Below are 23,017 nucleotides of genomic sequence, written 5' to 3' on the forward strand. Positions count from 1 at the left end.
TTCTTCTTCTCCTTCTCCTCTTCCTCCTCCTCTTTCCTTCTCCTTCCTTCCCCTCCTCCCCCTCCTCCTTCTCCTAGGCAGGATCACTAGCCTAGGCTCCCTGTGTGACTAAGAATGACTGTGAGGTCCTGGGCCTCCTGACTCTCTACATTCCACATGTTAGTATTGCAGGCATGTGCCTCTATGCCTGTTTACGTGGAACTAAAGGAGAAAACCAGGACTTTTATGCCTGTTAAGCACTCTCTCAAATGTAATCTCCAGACACTTGTATTTCTGAGACGGTCTTAACTGATAGCCCAAGCTAGCCTTGAACTTGCTTTATTACTCAGGATAGCTTCAAGGTCACAGTCCTCAAGTCTTACTTTATTATAATACAACTATAAGTATAGGTCACCATGCCTGGCTTCCTTTTCTAATATAACTGAAAACCTCCCAAGATGTTTGGGGACGACCCCCTGGCCTTCCTCACACTGAGTCATGACAAGGACATGGCAGAGTCAGCAGACTCTGCTCTTCCTTCTCTGCCTCCCAGGAGACTGGAAGTATGTCAGCATGTGCTGCTAAGGGCTCAGGGAGCTCAAGCAAGCAAAAGACTTTCCGTCTAAGGAAAGTCGGCCAAAGAACATGACGGCCAGCCCATACCGGCTTCATTTGTTCAACTCAGCAGCTAAGAAGTGGCGTGGGAAGGCAGCGGTACCGATGCCTTGGCTCTGAGCTCTGACTCCCAGGTGCCAACTGAACCAATGCTTTCAATAAAGCATCTAGACTGGAGGAAGCTGGTCACTCTCCACCCTGGTGCTGAATCAGGACAGCACTGTGGCTTCGGAGCTCTCAGCCTGCGGCTGAGAATGGCTTGTCCTCACCCCTTGCTGGGTGTAGTGCAGGCTTGTGGGTAGCAAAGAGCTTTTACTTGGGTCTTACTGCACTCCTGAAGAGGCAAGATTTGTAATTTGGGGGTGTCTGTTGCTTTTGTCTAATCAATGTTGATCATACTCTGTGGGCCTTTGGTGTATTGTGGCTTCTAGAAGTAGCCATAATTTGGATTCTCTCATCTTCACATCCATCCACTGCCACCAAATTGGGGCTGAAGGTCAGAGAGTAAGCTAAAGGCATATAGAGAAAAGTCCTTGGCGACAGAAGAAGAGAGTTAGGTAAGAGCCAGCTGGCAGAACTGATTTTAGCTAGGCATGCCTGCCTGGCATAGGCTGCTACTCATATGCCCTCTTCCAGGGTTGTGTGACTTCAATAGGAACAATCCCACATGTTGAGCCTTCCCTTTCCAAGGCTGTGTCCTTCTCCCTGCCCTGAACCAGGCCAGAATGTCTGGGACATTATAGGGAATATAGCAAAGACAGTGAGGTATATAGTTAGACATTGCCAAGTGAGACAGCACGATTAAAAACTGCACAGTGTAGTAGAACCCTCGGAGTACAGCTATGAACAACAGGCCATCTTGTTCTCAATAATTTATTATTTTACCCAAGCAGCAGAGTCATGATGTTCTTCACTTCACTAAGGAGAAACGTGGAAAGCGAAGTTAGGGACAAGGACTGTGGGAGTCAGCCCTGAGTCTTTCTAGTCCCACACACTGCCTGCCTCCTTGGGTAAGCTCCCTCCACAATCCGCCTTGCTTCTTTCTCCTGGCCCACCTGCCTGTACCCCAAATGCCTACTCCTAGATCTGGCTTGCTTTTCATTTGAAGGAACTGGCTGATTCATGGCACTGAATTATCAAATCGCCCTCCTCCAGCTCCCCCTGGCATAAGCTGGCTGAAGGGGCGCAGAAAGCGTCTCCAGGAGCTGGCAGACTTCCCCAGGCTGATCTCCGGGAAAAGCGTGATCGGGCACATGACAAGAAATAGATTTCAAATGCGGCACTTTAAAACCTTGCTCCTCTGCCCAAAACCAGCCCCCTGTTCAACACTGTAAGTACCTCTTAATTTGCTTGCTGGCTGATGTGTGAGTAAGCTTGTAAGCTTCCGTGGCTGCTGAATTGTTCAGCAGAGCCGATAAGCAGGAGTCCCTGTGCTTTGGGGGAAAGAATCAAATGTGCGGGGGACCAGAGAAGCTGAAAAAGACAAGCCCTTTGAGATACTACCTGAAAAGCCAGCTCATCTGCTCCTTGCCCTTTCCCACTTTGGGCAGCCAGGAGAACAGCCAGAACATCTCTTCTGGGAGAAGGCATTCTAGATAGAGCCTGTTCCAGAGTATGGGATCTGGACTGAGTGGAGGACAATGGAGAGGGTGAGAGATGAGTCAGTGATTCCAGGGGCCTTTTAACTAAAACATGTAAACACTATTGCCTGTAAGAGGCTTGGCACATGGAATTCTCCTGACTTAAACAGGAAGCAAGTGGCTTTAGACACCCCACAGGTCTGGGGGCTCTGATGGCCCTGTTGGCTCTGAGCTCCCTGAGACCTGGAGGGCACACTCCTATGGCTCCTGCAGTCACCTCTCCGGACCCTGTGAGTCCTGAGACTTTCATCTACTGCCACACCCACTCCCTGCTGTGAGTGGGCCTGGCTCACAAGTCCCCACTCTTGGAAGGATGGTGGTGAGAGGATGCTATAGCCAAGGGAGGACACTGACAGAGTAGGGATGGTGGGGACAGCCTTCTGGGTTCATTTCATATCAGAAATGAGGTAGGCCTGGGTGTGACTCTGAGGCTGCCTGTACATCCAAGACCTCCATCATCCATGACTACTTGGGCAGAAAGACTAATAGGGAAGGAGAGGACAGAAGATTCACTGGAAGGACCACACCCTTCACTCAACAAGCACTAAGGGCTTTCAAACCCGATGAAACTCTCATAAGTCACTGCCTTTTTAGAGAGCTGGCCTAACTGATCAGTGCCCCAAAGAACTGATGCCATTCTAAGAGACAGCTATTTCAAACTCCACACCAATTCCCTCTCTCTTGGCTTCTTAATTAAAAAGAAGTGAGTGACTTTTCAGTCACCTTCAAAGCATCCCTGGGCCACCTCCCCCTATGAGGAGCTGCAGCCCTGAGTTTCCTCATCAAAGGCAGAGCTGTCTCTGGGGGATTGTGGCCCATGCAAGCTCCACAGCTGGCCTGTTCTCACAGGTCTGTCCCCCAGCTGGGGAGCTGGCACTAGAGGCTGCTGATTTCCAGCAATCAAACCCGGCTCCAGCGCCCTGAGCCAGGTCTCAGCAAAGACAGCTTCAAAGGATCTGCATATTTATGGTAAACTCCTTCCTCGAAATTGAAAATGTATTAGACAGTGACAATCGCAGGCTTCTCAGAGCTGCCTCTCCCACTGGCAAGCTATCTGAGCAATGGCTGTTCACTTGAGAGGACAGGAAGGACTCGGCTGTCACAGAGACAGCTAAGTCAGAGGGATTGGGGAGAAAGGTATAGACCTGGGCAAGACCTCTCTTTAAGACCATGGCATCCTCCATATTGTTCCTTAGCCGCTACATGAAGTGCAGACTCACTGACAGGCAGTATGTAGAGGCTTTTCTGTTGCTCTATATTTGATTGCTTTTGAAGTGGGGGACGGGGGTCGGGAGGTGGGGAAGGTTGTGAACCCCACCAGCAGGTCTGCTCCGATTATCTTCAGAGGAGAAACCACTTCCCCGTGGCTTCTGCTGCTAATGGCTGTAATAAGAATCTCTACTGTTTCTACGCCCCTCACGGGTGCAACAGAGCCAGGACTTCAATTGGCAACACAGGAGGATTGCAGACTTCCTGGGGGGCAGGGGGCAGACCTGCCTCTGCATGGGCTGCTCTCAGCAAAGATGGCAGCCAGAGAGAGGAAATGGAAGGAGCCTGACTTTGTGGCAGTGAGTGGGGTCCTGCAGGATCTTAAGGAAGTTGGCTCTGGGTTGCCTTCTAAAGACTCTGGGTAGTAGAGTTCGTTGCTTGCAAGAGTTCTTTGGATAAGCCGTCCTCCTCCTGCCTCTGTTTAGGAAAGTGTTGAAATCATTCCTGAAATGAACCCTTTGAATTCTGAGCTCGTCTCTGTTTTGGAAAATAAGGCTATCTGCTCACAACATTACTTTTCCTGGTACTCTCCAGGCCAGCCCTGTCTGTTTCTCCATTTCTATAGAAATGGAGTCAAATGGTTCAGCTGTCTCAGGAAAAGCTGGACTGGGTCTAGTTTCTATGAAAAGTGTACACACGGAGGGCCGAGTGTATTACTGGGAAGTCAGCAAGTACAGTAACTAAATGACCCCAAGGCCCAGGGTTCAGAAGGAATGGGACATTTGAAAAATAAATGCCAGGAAGCCAGCTAATGTGGGAAATGAGAACTGAGGATTCAGGCTGAGGTGACTGATGGACCCCCACAGTCTCAGTGCATCCATTCCGCAGCCTTGTGCAGTGAAGAGCGCCAACAGCCCCTGGTTCTTCCTCCATGAGAGAGTGGTAAGCCATGTTCTCTTGGGAACAGGTACAGCCCACTGCTCAGCGAAGGGTAAAATAAGTGGTAGATAATCAGAGTACTCTAAGGCAATTGTGGGCTGCAATTTCAGCCCCCTAAGATCTCGAGCTCTTAAGTGGAGTAGGGCTCTTTCATCCAGCATTCCCAACCTATGACAAAGAGTAGATCTTACAGGGAAATTTTAGGCTAATTCTGGAATGGAAAAATGAAGGAGTGCAGTAAAAGCAATCTGTTTTTACATATCTGAGGAGCTGGCAAGGAAGAGGAAGCAGGCTATTCTGGAATGTTCCATAGAGTAGTTAGGAGACAGAGGTTGACCTAAGTACCTGGAAGAGTCTGACTGTTATCTCTGAAGAGGTTGCTAATTCTCCAGCCCAGATGGGCCTCACAGACAGGTTGTGTGTCTCTTACGTGTCCCGACACAAACCTTTCATGAATTGCATTAGGAGATTAATGAAGCAGCTTAATGATGTTCTCGGCCCCCACATTCTAGGTAAACATTGCATAATGGAAAGGCCTGGACTCTGAGGATGAGGAAGCTTGACCCAAACTGGGCTCTTGAGCCTGCCATTTCCCACCTTGATGAAGATGGATATATATATTTTTTTCTTTAATCTCTCTGCCTTTGTTTTTCCACCTACAAGATGACAGAACAGCTTTCATGCCAGGCTGATAAAAGAATGTAAAAAATTTAAATATATATGTACACCACCCAGCACAGTACATCATGTAGGCGACAATAAATGTGGGCTATTATTATGATGTCAGGAGAGCCAGCTTTGCGCATAAGTATAGCCATTCAAACACAGTGCCAGGCAGAGCTATTTTCAATCATCTTCCGATCCTGTGAGACCAAATATGAGGGGTTACTACGCACGGAAAGAAAATTGAGCCCACCCTGCTTGGGATACACAAAGAACCAATGAGGAACAGGCAGATCTGCATCTTTAGTTAGGGATGTCAAACCCCAAAGGCTTAATTAGACCCTGTTAAGCCATTTCCGATCCTTGGATGAAAGGTATGCTCATCTTATTACAACACTAACAACGTTGCTCAAGGGATGCTCACAGTCGTCTCTGATCTTCAGACTAAGTTAAATGAAGGAAATTAATGGTCTCCTAAAGACTTCCTTCTTTTCCTTCTAGCTTCTTTCAAGGAGGATATTTCCCAGACAGGAAGAGAGACAACACTACTATTACAGCCCTCTGCACATCTATGGGGGGCAGCAACAACAAACGTTATGGTTTGAGACATGGAGGGAGAGACTCAGGCAGTACTATTGACTCTTATACCTATAAATACTGGGGAGATGGTTCAGAATGTCCTCTACAGGACAACATAAGGAGCTCATTCCTCCAAATGTGTGGTAGTGGAAGCTCCCAGGATGGCAAACACCCTCCATGCAGAATCAAAATAGTAATTTTTTAAAATGGTAAAAAAAAAAAAAAGTCTGAATTCTGAAAGACTATTTTTAAAATGGTAAAAAATCCTTTAATCAGCCACCGGCAGGGAATATGGTAGTTGGTTCAGACATTTTACCAATTATAGACCACTGAGTCCCTGCATGGTGCTTTCTAAATAATCAAAACCAGCTCTTAATAGTAGTTCTCCCAGACAGGAGAGAAAGAACAGAACCAAAGCCAAATGAAAAGATGTCATTACTAAAGAAAGCCCATCCCAGCAGGGTGCTAGAATCAATGGTGGCAGTCAGGTTCAGGCAGTGGAGCAACATACCAGAGGCAAAGCTCAGGATGAGAGCTTCAGGTACCCAAGGGTGGGAAGGGAAACCAGGAGTAGAAGAGGTCAGAACATGGGTTTTAGAGTTAGACAAACTTGAATATAAATTCCAGTCTTTCCAGGTTCTTGACAGGAGACGGTGAGGTGTGTGTGTGTGTGTGTGTGTGTGTTGTATGCATATGAACATATAGTTATATGTACACCTATGCACACATTTGAATACTAGAGAAAAACATCCAATGTCTTCCTCTAGCGATCTAGCGATCTCTGCTTTACTGCCTTGACAGAGGGTCTCTCACAGAACCTGAAGTTGCTTTCACATTACAGTGAGGCTGATCAGCTAGGAAGCTCTGTCTCTGTCCTACAGTGCAGGGGTTACAGGCTTGCACAGACACACCCAGCTTTTTCACGTGGGTGCCATGGATTTGAACTCAGATCTGCAGATCTCCTGAGCTTGCAGTTTCTGCCTGATGAGCTGGTCTACCTTAGAGAGCCATCCTTAGGGTGAGGTGAGATCTGCACAAAGCACCACAGATGACTCGCATTGATTTCTTGATGGCTCCTTGTCAATTCCTTTCCCGCACCAACTTTCACCTTGGAAAGAACTGGGAGAATATCAGAGCAGAGGTACTGACATTCCTCCTGTCCTGGGAGAGAAGCCTAATTAGTTATCCCCCCTTAAACCATTTCTTCACCCTGCAATAAGCAGGGAAGGACACCCGTCAAGAGGCAAAGATTGGGTGGTGATTGGGATGGGACCTGGGGACCGGCGCTGGGAAGCTGCATCTGTGCACGAGTCACATCACACACGGCTTCCAGTTGGCGCTCACAGCACCTGAAGCAGACAGAAAAGCAGCTGGGCAGCCTCCAGACTCGCTGAAAAGCCGAGGTCATAAAGAATAGTCTCACTATCCACTTCCTAAGTCCAGTCAGGACTGGGTGTTCCTTAGGGTAGCCAAAGGTCAAAAAGACAGTCGCTTTAATGGTCACTTGTGTGGCATATTCCATTCAGTGTTAGCTCAAAACAACGGGGTAGGGCACAGAGAGGCCACATCAACAAAACAACTCTGCTCATAGAACCACTCTGTTATTAGCACAGTATTTGCCAAAGGCTAGCCTGTGGTCACCCCATCATGCTAATCATGGGGCTGGGGGTGCTGCTAGCTAAACTGACAGATTCCTTGAACACCGTGCTTAACTAAATGAAAGGCAGAGCAGAGCCATGGAGCCTGGGGATGCACCTCATAAAGCAAAGTTGGTGGGTCAACCCTCAAGTGGACTTGTGTTTGCGAGGCCTACTGCTTACCGCTAGTGGGCGCTGCTTATGCAGAGGTCACCATTACATGAAGAAAGACCCAAGGCAGGCAGACTCCTGGGTCCTGGCCAGGCTGGGCTGGAAATGGTACCTGGGGGGTGGGGCAGGGCTGCTGATGGTGACTCCTTTCCATGTTCATTATAAAATATGTATTTTAAAAATTCATTACTGAAAAACATGTTAACAGGAAAAAAAAGTCCTGTAAAACAATTCAATGTTCCATTTGCCTTTCTGATGCATTTCTGAAAGTCATCCTAAAGGGGCTCTCACCAATAAAGTTAATTTTATTGGTGTGTAATACTAATTGGGTCAGTATGCTTGCTTAGGGCTCAGTTCTATGCAGTTCTGTAGTACTGGTCTGGTGGTATTGGAAATCAGGGCGGGGGTGGGGGAGCCATTCTACCACTGACTTTAACCTCCCACCCCTGTCCCTTCATATATTTTTAATACTGATTTCTATAAGTTCTTTAAAAAGATGTATTTATGTTCTTTGTGTATTCGGATAATGAATTCTCTATTTGCATGTACACCTGCATCTGCATGCTAGAAGAGGGCATCAGATGCCATTACAGATGGTTGTGAGCCACCATGTAGGTGCTGGGATTCAAACCTGGGTCCTCTGGAAGAGCAGCCAGTGCTCCTAACCACTGAGCCATCTCTCCAGCCCTGATTTCTATCCGTTTTGGAAAATACAAGTTTTTGCTAGTTCTTTGAGAAACTCATACAATGTGATTCGACTATATTCACCCTCCTTCTCCCAGCCCCTCCCCAAAGCCAGCATGAGTGGCAGCTGGGACAGGAGCAGAATGAAGTCAGAGAGGCATCTAGCCCCATCAGCTATCTCTCAACTGGGAGTGGACAGAGAGTTGGAGAGTGCCATGAAAGAGGCACAGGAAGTGAGCTCTTTCCTGGATCACTGTGGGGAAGAATCGAGGTCCAGGGGAGGTTTGCAGAGGCTGGGCCTGGGCTCTCTGGGCTGGATTGGGGCTCTCTGGTCTGGGTTGGAGCTCTCAAGGCTTGGTTGGAGCTTTCTGGGTTGGGCCGGGGTTCTCTGGGCTGGGTCTGGAGCAGCCTGAGCAGCCTGTTCTAACCACTCCTCCAATGCTATGCTCTTCACACTGGGACTCTTTACCCAGTTGTATTTGTCTCAGAGAACTTAGCAGGCTGGCATAATGTTACATATGTATTTTTTTTTTTTTTTGCCTGTCATCTGTCCCCTGCTAGAGCATATGTTGCACAAAAGCAGATCTTTCTCATCTTAAACCGGTACCTAGAAGGGAGACAGCAGCACTCAACAGGTATCAACTTGAAAGAGTGAATGAACGCTCTTTATTCAGATCCCCCAAGAAGATTGGGGCTCAGGGAAAAGTCTCCCTGACAATTTTCCCAGAGGCTGGCAGCCTTCTCATTCAAGGATGGTAAGCCATGGGGCATGATTTGAGTTTAATAGTCCCAAATTGCAGCTCTCGTTCTCTCTGTTTTTTTTTTCTACATCACTTACTCTCACCAGACTGTGAGCTCTCTCAGTGTAAAGGCTACATCTGCTTTCCCCAGACCCAGCGTGATGTCTGACACACAGCAGATGCTCCATAAAAGATCTGCTGGGTAAATGAAGGAACCACCCCATGATTCCAGCTACCGACCTGACCATACCCCTATCTGAGGAGATGTGAGAAGTGCCACCATCCCACGCAGCTCCCATCTAGAGCCCGAGGTGCTGCTGACATTCATCATCAGGCCTCCAAAGGCAGATGAAGAGTAAAGAGTGGCCCTCCAAAACATCACTGAGAGCTCTGTGGGGCCTGTGTAAGCTCAAGAGTCCCCTCTTGGATGCAGAGATGGTGTGGCAAGAGGCAGGTGATATAGGCTTCTATGTTCTATGCTTCTGTGATGGTCACCCTGGATACCTGTTGGCCAGATCTGTTCCTGGGTCCTATCCTGGGCCTCCCTTCCCAGACCCCCAAGAGGTAGAATCTAAAATGGCACATTTGGCAATTGCTAAGCTTTGTACATAATTTACCATAAGGTCTTGGGCTTTAGGTAAGACATACATAGATCCCAAACCAGTTATGGCATGACTTAATTGTTCAAGGGCAAATCAGTCATAAACTTCACAAACAAGTGAGGGCATTCATACAAAGTACCCATTTGGGCGATAGAAAGAGGGATAAATCAGTAACACATTCCAGTGCCCAATACACCCTTTCTGGCATAGTGGTGTGTGGCTAGAATCCCAATATGGGAGAGGTGGAAAACAGAGGGTCCCCAGGTCTTGCTGGCCAGCCAGTCTAGCTGAACGAGTGTGCTCTGGATCAATAAGAGAACTTATCACAAAAAAATAAGGTGGGAAGCTTTAGAGCTAGATAGTGAACCCCAACTTCATATGTGCCCAGACATGTGTATACATATAAGTACACATATGAACACATACATGAACACACATATACCTCACACAAAGTACCTATTTTTTTTAAAGATGGAAGGTAAATAAAAGTGTCTATTTCGTAGGCTTATACAAGCAAACACATGCTAAACTTACCATGGCAGAAGGTGTATGGTAAGTGCTCGCTATATGAGAGTAGCTACCATAATGTTGCTGATGGTGAAGATAAAGCTAGCAGGTCTTCCTAATTCACTGGAAGGGTGGCTACAGCAAATTTTGAGTACTACAGTGGAATGTTCCTTCATCCAACCACTATGACAGTCGGGAGATCTTTAATATTTGCCTGCTTCCTACTGTAATTGCTGTCTGGCTCAGTCTTTCCAGCCTTCCCTGCCTTGGAGTGGAGTGTAAAGGCTACATCTGCTTTCCCCAGACCCAGCGTGATGTCTGACACACAGCAGATGCTCCATAAAAGATCTGCTGGGTGGAGATCTCGGGGATGGAGATGAGAGAGATGTTTAGAAAGACTTGGAGTGGTCGTCAGAGTCTGTATCCTCTGGTAGAAGATCGGAGAGAGGGGAACAAGAGGGTTTAATGGAAAAGGAAGAACCGTACAGAAAACCAAAGGACTCTGAAGGGCATAGTGTCCCTGAGGTGATGGAGACAGAGAGCTGAAGACAGGGGAGCATGGAGGGGTGGGCTAGAGAAGAGCAGGAGAAGGGGCAGGCTATCCCAACACAGCCATTCTACTCCACATGGGACCCACCCTTTGCCTTAGTGGTGGTACCCCTGGAGTCCAGGGGGGGTTCCAGGCTTGGAGGAAATCCCCTGACACTTTCCATTGCTCCCAGAAAAAGAATAATCTGAGAGTGTAGAGGACCCAGGCACTCCTTTCTAAGTGACACCCCCTTGTCTCCTCCCTCTGCAAGGTACACAGCTGGAAGAGCCCATGCAGGCTGATGTGGGACCCAGAAAAGAGGTGGCGACTGCAGTCCAGGAGCCTATATCAGAATGGATGCAGGCTGCTATTTGGGGAGATACTTGACATCTGGAGGCCGCTGGAAGTAGAGACAGAGAAAAGGGCAAAGAGGGGGTATCCAACACTTTGGCAGCATAGGTGGGCTTACCTGCCGAAACCCATTCCTGGTGAACTGTAAGATTTTCAAGGCATAGTTGGACCTCTGGCCTTTGCTGTTGAATTCAATGTGGCCGGTAAGACCTTCCAATTCTACCTGTCCAAGAGAGAGTGAGTTACAGCGCCAAATAGGCCCTGCCAGAGCTGGCCCTAAGTAACTTGCTACTCCATGCTACTTCACGGTGTATGGAAAACCTCTTTCATCCACTCTGAAGCCACAGAATTGGAGTGCAGGAAGAGGGGGGGCCACGCCCAGCAACCCCAAACCAACTATGTAAGCCAACAGAAGTCACCACACAGACTTAAGGTCAAATTCAGCTCTCCCTGTTCTGTAGGCATGTGGGCAGGGGTGGAGGTAGTGGGTTGTTGTGAGCATCTTCCCTTTTTGGGAATCTGCTGAGCCTGGACCTGCAGGAAGTCAGGGTATTCCTGACTCGCTGCAAAATTATAAGACCCTCCACACCTTCTCTCACTAATGAAAGATGTCTTCTCTGTGAACGAAAAACATGACTGGAGAGAGAACACTGGGAAAATCAAGCATCAAGCTAGGAGTCTGCAGGCTGAGCCTCCAGAGGGACCCTATTCCGGCATCATGGTCCCCTCCCAGAGGTGCTGATCTGTACAGGGGTGACTACAGGATGCAGCAGAATTCAGAACTCCTTTCTAGCTTAAGCTTTAGAACGATTGTGTTGGGAGTAAGCTGGCCATGGTCTCTTGCCAAGAGTGTTAAGAATTGGGAACAAATGAACCTATGACCCACTCAATACAGGTGATGTGTTAGCCAGGGCTGTGACCCACCAGGGTAGCCCTGTATCAAGCATCCCACCCCTGAAGCTGGCCAGGACCAAGCCTTCAGCCGCTCCTCACCATGCGTAGGTAGTTCATGAGGCTGGTGCCATGCTGCCAGATCTGGGCCGAGCCACAGGACAAGGGCTTCACACCAATCTCCTGGCTCCGGTTCAGTTCCTGTACCGCTGTCACCACAGCATAGACAGCGTCAAACAGCAGGGCTGAGGACAACTGGGAGAAGCAGAGAGAGCAGGTGGTAGCAGGGAGAGAAAAGAGGACAAAGAGGGGGAAGAGAGAAAGCACACAAAGGCAAATAAGTTCACAGCCCTCTGCCTACCCCTCCCTCTGGTCTCACCCACTTCTGCTGGTGGTCCAAGTCTGCTATCAAGGTTTTGCAATCTACATCCTACTGACAAAGGCTGCTCTGGCTTGAAGCATCAAGGTACATCTTTGGACTCCAAATGCATACTCTCCCTCTCCCCCTCCCCCTCTTTCTCCCCCTCTCCCTCTCTCTATCCCTCTCTCATATCCCATCATCTCCCATCTCCTCCCATCTCCATCCATCTCCATCTCCATCTATCTCCATCTATCTCCATCTATCTCCATCTCCATCTCCATCTCCATCTCTATCATCTCTTTGTATATATGTCTGTGGACTCTGTGTGTATAATGCCCAAGAAATCCAGAAGAGGTTTTCAGATGCCCTGGATCTGGAATTACAGATAGTTCTGAGCCACTGTGTGGGTGTTGGGAACCAAATCTCAGTCCCCTAGAAGAGCAGCCAGGTGCTCTTAACCTCTAGGCCAGCTCTCCAGCCCCCAAGAGATAGCTTGATTTGGATTAAGTCTTGGCTGACATCTGCCTAGTGAGTAAAGTCAATGTTTGCAGTCTTGGTGGTAGGAAAGGCCAAGAGGGCTGGGTGGCTAGAGAGAGTAGAAGCACAGCTGACTTGTCTCAAGGGAGTGTACCATCTAGGCAGAGCTTCAAATGTACAAAGCCTCTACAAGAAATGAAGTCCTGTCCAGTGTGGTCAGCATTGTCCACAGGGCTGAGAAAAGCCCAGAAAGGCAGGAAGAAGGCCCTGGAGAAACAATACTGAGATTCCAGGGGGCTAGAGTGCCGAGGGGCTAGGGTGCAGGGGCGGGGGCAGGGGGGGCTAGTTCTTCCATGGTTGCATGATGCCTGGCAATCAGTTCTTTCCCTGCCCAGCCCTCTTGCTCATCAGAAGACAGCATTGGGAGGAACTGGAGGAGAGAATCCCATGTGTAGTGGAGTTCTTAATTCTCCCTTATTTCTGGCCAGGCTCCGGGACACTGCCGGAGCACTACTGTTAGAAGGAGGGAGGCCACAGGCCTCCAGTCAGAGGTCACACAGCATCAGACAACAAGGTACAAAGGGAAGAACTTGGGAGCCTAGCTCTACTCCAGCCCCTCCTTTGGATGCTGAGTGATCCTGAACACCTTGCCAAACCTCAGGCAGGGACCGCTCATATCCATAAAAGAGGCAGCATCCGGTCTCACACATCTCAAAGGTCATCCGTTACAGGGTGAGCATTTCTGCAAGTGGGGCCCATACAGCACAATCTCACATCCAGGGAGTTGGCAGTGCTCAGGGGCAGGCATTAGGGAACAGGAGGAACAGGATGCCTTGAGGCTAGAAAGCAGACTGGACAGATATTTGCATTCCCTATATGGCTACACTAAGGGCTGCAACCTCTAATAGGCACTGAGTGTGCTGACGTCGGGGGAGTCTTTCCAAACACAGTGTCAGGGGAGGTCAGCCCACAATCGGAGTTCACCTGCATTGCATTACTTAGCCAATGTAGCCTCTCTTCCTTCCCCTCACTCTTTCCCTCATTCTCTACCCCTCCCCCCATTTCCCTCCCTCCCTCCCTCTCTCTCCCACTCATTGCTGCTTCTTTCTACTTCTATCCAGACCTTGCTATAGACAGCAGGTCCTATCAATCTATGTCAGCATCTCTGCAGTCTACATAGATACTCAGAAAAGCCATTGAGTCCTTGCTACCTCCATCAAGTCTCTGTCTTCCCGACGCCATCTGACTTCCTCTGTGCACCTTGGCCTTAGATCTACCTGTGACCTGAGGTCTAAGCAGACAAGGGTATCCAAATCCCAATGTCCGGTCTGTCTCATAGAAGATACTATTTTCCTTCTCTCTCTAAATAGTACTGTTTCTGGATGTGATGCCTGGAACCACTGCTTAGCACTAGGCTGAGCATGGAGGTGACACCAAAGGTAACCGATTCAAGGGTGAAGGGGTCTGGGCCTCCAGCTACCTTCCCCTCAAGTGTTGCTCTGCTGTGTGACACCACACTGCATTTTAATTGGGTTCCTGCTTCTAGCAACTGAGAGCATCCTACAGTATAGAGGACCCAGGGATCTCCCGTCTCTCAAAGTAGTGTTGTTCAGGGTCCCAAGAGAGGTCTGTAACTCATCCCCTCTTGAGGTCTCTTTCTCTTCTGGAGGCTGTGCATTGGTTTCTGGGGGACCATGCATGATTTCAGAGGAAGCTGGCCACGCCATCATCTCCCTTCCTGCCATATGGTTGCTGCGCTCTCACTGCTGGAGTGAAGTTTCCTTGGCTGATGTGCGCTTTCTCTCTCCTCTCTCTCTCTCTCTCTCTCTCTCTCTCTCTCTCTCTCTCTCTCTCTCTCTCTCTGTGTGTGTGTGTGTGTGTGTTACACAAATGCACATGTGTTCAGATGTGCACATGTGTATGCACAAGTGTATGTGTTCTTTCTCTGTGTGTATTACACAAGTGTGTGTGTGCGCATGTATATGCACAAGTGTGTGTGTGTGTGCATGTGCACCTGTGTTCACAAGCATGTCTTCTTCTATCCCCCTCTTCCTTCTTTTTCGAGGCAGGGGGTCTCTCACTGAGCCTGGGACTCATCAATTGGCAAGACTAGCTGCCCATCAAGTCCTCAGACTTCCTCTTGCCTCCACCTCCCCAATACTGGGGTCACTGGTCACTGGTAGCACCAGCCTAGCTTTTACGTGGGGTAGAACCTTGGGTCCTTTTGCTTGTACAGCAAACACTTTACCCAAACATCTATCTCCCTAGCCCCAGCTGGTGTTCTTATCCGTATGTTATCCAAATGCTGGGAGATCAGTGTGTGCCTGCTCCCAGGGTCCTTTTTCATCTCCAACTCCAGGGCCTTCATGATCACTTGGATCCTTCTTGTAATTACAATTCAAGTTGGGGACACTGTGGCAGGGACCAAGTGGGTGGAAAATTGTCAGGGCTCCTATCTCATCTCTACCTACATACAGCCTTCAGTTGGGTCAAGTGTCCCTGTAGACACCGCACTTCCCGGGTCTTCTCTGAAGCTGAGCCTGGGCTAATTCAAGTTAACTCCCTGTATCCTGGAGCTCAATGTACCCTCAGGAGAGTTCCCTTGAGTCCTTCATCTGCCACCAGATGTCCCTCTCCTGTAGGCTCCTGGCCATCTACCTAGGGTGCTCACCGCATCGTCCTCTCTCCTGAGAACTTCCTCCCCTCACTCCTTCATCTAGTCTGTCAGAGTTGCCAATCTCTTTCCTTCTAACTCTTCTGTCCAGATCTCAGCTGCCAGGGAATAAAGCCTGCCATTTCTGCCTGCCCGTCGTGCCTTGTGGTTCAGCTCTTCATTCTCCTAATTGCCTTCTCCCTCTGCTGTTATTGACTAATTCTGTTCAGAAAGCATGTGGGCCACGGTCAGTTAAAAGTGGCTTCTGTCACAAAAGGCTTTGTCCCTGTCTCTACTTCTGGGTCCACTGGGGAAGGGAAGGCAGACATTCCTGCTGTTGCCTCTCTTTCCTTTCTACTTCTTTCTCCTCCCAGGATTGATCCACTCATCCTTCTGAGGCCCCAGCTGCCCGTCTGTGTGGGTGCGTGCCTGACTCTTGATTTTGTCTCTGCTTAGGCTGTCCCTGTCTCTTCTGAATATTAAATCCCACCAACTGGCTCAATCCTCATTTAAAATCCTCTCTTCTTTCTTGGCAGCAACAGGCTGTTTGGCAAGAAACCTTCTATTCTCTTGTTTTTGTATTTTCATTTGCTTCTTCATTGTTATTTTCTTTTGAGCTGTTTTGCAAATTGTTTCAGGGAATGAAAGACTCTGAATAAATTAAGATGAATCAGTTCTGACTCAGGGAGTTGTGGCTGGGTTCCCTTCTCTCCTCCTCCAATGAAAACAAGAATATCTTCTAGACACACACCTGTAACTCCCATCCTCCCCAAAGCAGCAAGGACTGGATTCCCGGCATCTTCCTAGGTGCCCATTTGTTGATGAACCTCTGAAAGCTTAAACTCTGGCCCCCCCCAAATAATACCAGGGTAGGGACCATTAAGATCTCATGAACTAGTTCTTACAATCTGGATTGTATTCAATGAAATAAACACTTAATTACAAACATCTGCTTTAGCCTAAATTCTAATTACTTAATCTAGCCATCTGTAATTTTAATGATTTCCCACGATTTTTGTTCTTTGCAGCATGATTAATGGGCACGGCATATGAAACTAGTGGGCGTGTGTGTCCCTTCCCAACACTCCCTCTGCGCTGGCTTTGTCTCCAGCAGGAAGCGCATCTGTGGCGCACCACTGGCCACCTGGAGGCTTCTTGGCCAGGGTAGGCATCCTGAGCTTTCTCCAGGTATCTTTAGCCCAGTCCCAAACCCTATAAACTAGACTGACTCGGGGCATCCCACCAGGGGTCATGGGAAGGGTGGGGAAGCAAGCAGCTTCTCATCCAAGCCTGAAGAAGAGAGGGAGGCAAGAATTCAATGCTATATAGAAAAGAGAGCAAAACAGGAAGTTACAGGGAGAAAAAGGGAAAAAAAGACTAGATAGAAAAATGGAAGAGAAGATGAGGAAAGGGTGGTCTGAGAAGAGGAAGGGACGAGGCATCCCACAGAGGCAGCGTTTCCATAATTCAGCAAAGAAGAAAGCCCATGCCATGCCACCGTTTCCTGGAAGCTACTCCTTCACCTTCTTCTGGCTTGCTGCCCTGAGGGGCTGGGCTGTTTGCGGTGAGAATTTCTTGGCCTCCAGAGAAGCAGGAAGAGGCAGCCCTTGAAAGGTAAACTGCAAAATCGAGAAGGCTTAGAGGGATATGCCGCTATTGTCCCTGCCACCAGCTTCCTTCCTGGCTCCTGAGGTGACTGGTTTAACACCTTCTTTCTCTCAGAGGCCACACTGCAGAGAGAAGATGGCTGCAATGTTCCCTACAGAGAGAAGCTGATCTGGGCTTCGGACCTGGCTGTGTTAAAACAAGGATTTTAGAGTTCCTCTCACCTGTTACCCTGCTCTCCTGTGCTTGTTTTCTCGTTGTCAGAAAGGGATGGCCATCTGTGAATTGTTACTGGGATACCGTGAAGCAGGAAAAGGACCAAGGCAGGTAATATTATGAGATATGCTGCACTGCTTAGGCAGGAGTAAACCTAGGTAAGAACAGGCACCCTTCATGCCAGCAAGAAATCCAAAGGGACTGGAAGGGGACTTGAAAGAGGACCTATGACATCACATGGAGATTGACCTGGGTCTAAGACTCAGTTTGTTTGAAGAACACTTTTCTGCCACCCAGATCCGTTCCAACATTCCCAGGGGCCAGAAGACCCTGCAACTGGCTTGGAAGGTGACACTCGGGAATACATGCTGTATGAGTTTCCATGTGGCAGGAGGGTTTTGGGTCTCAAGAATGAGACAGAAGATGCTCCTACTGTACCCAGGGGAACCGGGCCCTTCTCCCCATCCAGGTCTTGTGCATAAAGCATGAATGACAAGTCTCGCAGCACTTAATAAGAGGATGCTCCGAGGAGCAGCTGCTTAGTCTGTTCTATCATTGTGTAAGTATCACAGAGTGCACTTACACAAAGTAAGATGACCACGAGGTGGAATCACTGCTGGTCATGTGGTCCTTGGTTGACCAAATCATTGTGGCTAAGCTCTTGACTGGGTTTGCCTGCCACCTTCTAAAAGGCCTTCTCTGACCTCTGCAGATGTCCTCTCTGCATCAGTGGGCCTCCAGAACTGTACTCCCAGATGTAGATGGGCTCACACTCCCCTGTCATGATGCATCTTGGAGACCAATGACTTTGGATCTGCCTCATTGTATGGAGTATGCCGTTGACCACAGAGCATGTTGGGATTCAAGGGCACCTAACAGGACACTTACCGCAGGGCCGGTGAAGGGCACATGGTCACAGTTCTCCTGCCAGGATTGGTTGAGGCTCTGGGAGAACTCTTGGAAGAATGCATGGGATTGGTTGAAAATGGAAAATCCTAAGATGTTGACTCTATCATCCACAAGGCTGTCCATTCTCTGGAGGGAGAACTCCTGGGGAAACGGGGCAATTAGAAAGAGAGAACACAGTTAGGGTGGAGGAAAAGAGGGAAGAACATGATGGAGCACACCAGGGGGCTGTGAGCCAGCGCAGGACACATGAGGCACCCCACTGGATGCTCAGTATACAGAATAGCTAAGAGTGTTCTTCTGGGGTCTGCAGTCCTGGGTCCAGGGAGAAAAGGAATTCAGTAGATTAGTTCCTAAGCAGGGTAAGTACAAGATGCACTGGGTGAAGAGAGAAACGTGGACTATGTGTGACTGGGGAGGGAAGACCGAATCCTCGGCAGGTCATCTAGGAGCCAGGTCTAAAGGATATGCGGGCATTTTTTTTGCACAGAGAATGTGGATAGACAAGGGATATTCCTTCCAGAAACCATCATGCAAAGGCACTGAGGGGAGAAAGGATGTGGCGATTCGCTGGGCTGCCCATTGCACTTTGATGAAGACATGAGCTCCTCATAGTGCGGATCTACCATCAAAACCAGAAGTCTTTCTCAAGATGGACCACCACACTATACCACCTGAGTCTGAGTATGCCCGTAGCTGAGTCCAGGGCTTGGGCTGGAATAATCACTACTAGGTCCTTACATCTCATGAACACCAAAGTTCCAGAAGCAATGAGTGGATGAATACACAGGATGCATGAAGCCTGGGGAGGATAGAAGGAGGGCTGTGATGGGCTCAGAGCCCAAGGGCCCGAGTGTGAAGGAGCATCCCAGACTATGGAGTCAGAATTTTGTCCTGTAAGTGAGGGGGACTATGCCAGCGTGGTGGCACTCACCTTTAATCCCAGCACTCGGGAGGCAGAGGCAGGCGGATTTCTGAGTTCAAGGCCAGCCTGGTCTACAAAGTGATTTCCAAGATAGTCAGGGCTATACAGAGAAACCCTGTCTCAAAAAACCAAAAAATAAAAATAAGTAAGTAAATAAAAAGTGAGGGGGGGGACTGTTCACAGCGGGGTGTCGGCGTCAGGTTTGCTTTCTAAACATGTCAACTGGAAGGTGTGCAGCCAAGGTTGTATGTTTGTAATCATGGTTGGTTCCATTCATTTCATAAATAGGCAAACATCTCTCACATGCTAGACACTGTTCTAGGCAAAAAGAACATGCGTAGGATATGACCCTGCTACACTCAAGAGCCTTACAGGAGTCAAAGAGGCAGAGAGCAAGGAGCCAAGCACATTATTATTTTGGACAGCTATGGGTGGGAGAGCAGGGGCTCCTGCAGTCAGAGAACTGGGACATCTGAGGCAGTGACATCTGGAAGTTCAAGGGTCATCCAGTCATCCATGCAGTGGTGGTGAATGATGGCTGTCAACTTGATAGGATCTTCAGTCACCTAAGAAATAAGTGTCTGGATGTATCTTCAGGGAGTCATTTAGATTATATTAGCCTCTGGCCAGGCCTGGAAAGGCTGTCGTGATTAGGTTAATTAGTGTAGGAAGATACGCACTAAAAGTGGGTGGCTCTGGACTGCATAAGAAGGTGAAGGCTAGCTGAACATAAGCGTTCAGTGCTCCCAGCTTCTTGATTAAGGATGCAGTGTGATCACCTTCCTCGAGCTCGTGCCTCTATTGCTTACGTCCCAGTACCTTCGACCATGAGCCCAAATGAAATCTTTCTCCTATAATTTAATTTGGTCTGTATTTTATCCCAACAATGTGCATGGTGACTAAGTCACAATCCCCACATCATCTTTACCCTGAATTTCTTTGGCCCTACACAAGCAAAGGTGTGTAGCTTATTCAGCTTACTGGTCCATTCCTACAAAACTGCCTTCAGATGAGATCAGGCCATTTTCTCAGACTGGAGCTGCACCCATCACATGCGCATTCTGAATGCCTTATACACTGCTCCCTAGCCCATGGGCACACAGTACTTACAGGCACTAGAATTGACCTATCAGTCACTCAGCATGATGGGACAGATGGCAGGTGCCTCAGGCTTACACCCTGCCCAGGTGGACACACTGCTTTCCCTTAGGTGGTCTCCTTTTCCAATGACTTTGCTCTCCCAGCTCCTGGTACCCCCCCCCCCATCTGTATCTTGCCCCCACCTACAGCCACCACCAGAACCTCAGGCTGCAAGCCTCACCCACCCAGACCCCAACCTTGTTAGCTTTAGTTTGTACACTGGAGTTACTAAGACTTCTTTGAAGCCACCAACCCCACAGAGTGGACTTGGATGAGGATGAAGTATGTTTTGGATTCTGCCACTTTCCCCGTTAGGGGATCACAGGCATGCCAGAGAATGCATTGATTCATACGCTGGTATTAGGTCCTGTCTTTCTAACGGGGCAGCTGCCCAACCACAGTGGGCTAACAGCAGGCATGAGGGGGCAGATGGCTAATGAGAAGAAATGTATTTGGCAAGGATGAGGTGACCGAGGCACACGGCCAGACTGTTGTTGGGAAACCAAGGGGCTTTGCTGGCCATGGATGGTGAAGGCTGGGATTAGTCTCTTGTGCTGGCTTCTTTATCAGTGTGGGCAGACATACCACCTGTACAGCCTGAGAGATGAAGGCACTGATATCTTGTATGTCCATATTTGCAATGGCACTAAGGAGTACAGAGTAGACAACCACTTCCGGGTCAAATCCAGCTTCCTCACCATACAGGCTATGTGACCTTGAGTAAGGTCTTTAATTTTTCTGGCCTTTCCAGCCACACTGAAAGTAGGAAGGTGGCTATTGGACATTTCTATGAGAGCATGGCCCATCGAACCAACTAAGCAGGGCTCACATGGGCTCACAGAGACTAAAGTGGAGAGCACAGGGCCTGCATGGATCTACACTAGCTCCTCTGTGTATGTTATGCCTGTTGGCTTGGTGTTCTTGTGGGACTCCTAACAGCTGGAATGGGTGTATCTCTGACTATTTACACTGCCTTTGGGTTGCCTTGTCCAGACTCGATATGAGGGCTTATTGCATCTTGTTTTATCCTGTTTGGCTGTCATTTCTTAGAGGCCTGCTCTTTTTCTAGAGAGGAAATGGAGAGGGGGTGTATCTTGGGGGAGAGGGGAGGGATCGAGAGCAAGTGAGAGTAGTAGAGGGGGAGAAAACTATGGTCAGAATGTAGTGTATGAGCAAAGGATGTATTTTCAATAAAAAAATTTAAAAACCTCCTATGTTATGCCAAGAAACAATCAAGATGCCAGAGAGATGGCCCTCTGGATAAAAGACACTTTGCCACAAAGCCCAAGGGCCAGAGTTTGAATCCCTGGACCCATGTGGTAGTAGGAGAGAACCAACTCAAGCCAGATTGTTCTCTGGCCCCTCTGTAGAAACCCTGTATCATACACATGGCACAGCACAAGCTCACCTCCCTCTCTCCATCCCTGCCCACACCATTCAATGAATACATGAAGAAAAGAAGAAACAAGACAGGTATAAAGCAAGGCCCAACAGCAGCAGCTGGCAAATGAGAAGGAGTCAGAGGATGGTAGTTACTGAAAGATGCTCGTGGGATCTAAGCAGCACCTGACCCTCCCCTTCCTTAGTTTTACTTGGAAGCCGGAGGGTGGAAGTATCTCCTACTGCAGTATGTTCTGGGCAGGGTAAGAATGAAAGGGTTAATTGCAGACACTCTGAGGCAGTTCCCCCAGAAGCCAGCCAGTCTGTCTTCCTGTCTTTCATTTCCTACCTTCTTCTCCCCTGACTACATTCTATTTCCTAGTTTCAAAGGCCTCTTAAGATAAAACGATTTCGGGGGCTTCCTTGGTGATTCGTGCTATATACGATGACTCGTGGGAGAGCTCACAGAAGGACAAGAAAGAGGTGGCAGGCCCTTTTACTGCAATTTCCCAGACATACCAGGGTTTTACTCTGCTAGCATCTGTACTGCTGTAGTGTGTGTGTGTGTGTGTGTGTGTGTGTGTGTGTGTGTGTGTGAACTTAGGATCTCTCACTGCTTCTGAAGCAAACTTTCTAAGAGAGTTCAGGAAACGGGTGACAGCTACCCACTTTCATACAATGAAAACCTTCTAAGACAGTATTTCCCGAAGTCTCTTCCTGCAGACATTAGCTTCCCAGGAAAACTGGACAGCAATTTCACTAAAACAAGGTTGCATGCTCAGATAATGTTAAAAACACTCACTTAGTCTTCCTGGCTCTTTAAGATTCGCAGCACACCCCTGCACACTGAAAGCTGAATGAAGTCCCGCAGTGGAGCTGGCTTAATTTTGTTTAATCTTGAATTTTTCAAACACATTGACTACGGAATATATATTCCCCCCCTCCTTCAAATCTGTGTCTCCCAGTCCCCTTCTGCAGAACACAATTTGGGCCCTGCTACCTTAAATACATTCAGAGAAACATTATAAATCCCAAAGAAGGTGGAGAAGATGCCAGGCCAAAACAGATATTCCATAAAATTAACAAAATCCAGACTTGGAAGAGAGGAAATTTTGTCTGATTTTTGTTCTCCATCTCTAGCTTTAACCATGAATGCACACATGGCCCCTTCAGGTTCCTGCAACCTTCCTGTCTCCCTTACCCTCTGCCCAGCCTGACTGACCCTTTCAGAAAACGACAGACAGTCTAGGAGTCGTTCCTGGGAGGGAATCCTCCTGTAGTCATCACTATGGTCATCTATATTACCAAGCACGATTTTATACCCATGGAAGGTATAAGAATACGAGCACAGGCTATGCCAGCCTACCTGCACATTCCGGTATGTGTGTGTGTGTGTGTGTGTGTGTGTGTGTGTGTGTGTGTGTGCATGTTTGTTTATGTTATGGTGTGTAAAATCCAAATAAATAGAGTCGAAGGTGAAGTCAGACCAGGGAATGTTTCAATGCATGGAAGACTGCCCCGTGGGTGAGGGCTGTGTGGAATGGTCACCATAGGTGGTAGCACTCAATCCAGCTTCCTATTTCTCTAGAAGAGGTGACATTACCCAGGTCCTGATTTA

The 23,017-nt window shown here is 48.4% G+C and overlaps 1 protein-coding gene across 2 annotated transcripts in view; it reads right to left on the reverse strand.

Annotated features, from left to right (window-relative positions):
* Positions 1 to 23,017, reverse strand: part of Grik4 (glutamate ionotropic receptor kainate type subunit 4) — a 301,102-nt gene that overhangs the window by 90,412 nt on the left and 187,673 nt on the right. For both annotated transcript variants that reach the window (XM_029482082.1, XM_029482083.1), the window contains 3 exons: positions 17,937 to 18,098; positions 11,839 to 11,991; positions 10,964 to 11,068 (listed from right to left, as the gene is read on the reverse strand). In XM_029482082.1, the coding sequence (XP_029337942.1) occupies positions 10,964 to 11,068; positions 11,839 to 11,991; positions 17,937 to 18,098 (420 nt within the window). The remainder of the gene's footprint in view (positions 1 to 10,963; positions 11,069 to 11,838; positions 11,992 to 17,936; positions 18,099 to 23,017) is intronic.

Source organism: Mus caroli, chromosome 9 (genome assembly GCF_900094665.2).
Source record: "Mus caroli chromosome 9, CAROLI_EIJ_v1.1, whole genome shotgun sequence".
NCBI classification, from domain to species: Eukaryota; Metazoa; Chordata; class Mammalia; order Rodentia; family Muridae; genus Mus; species Mus caroli.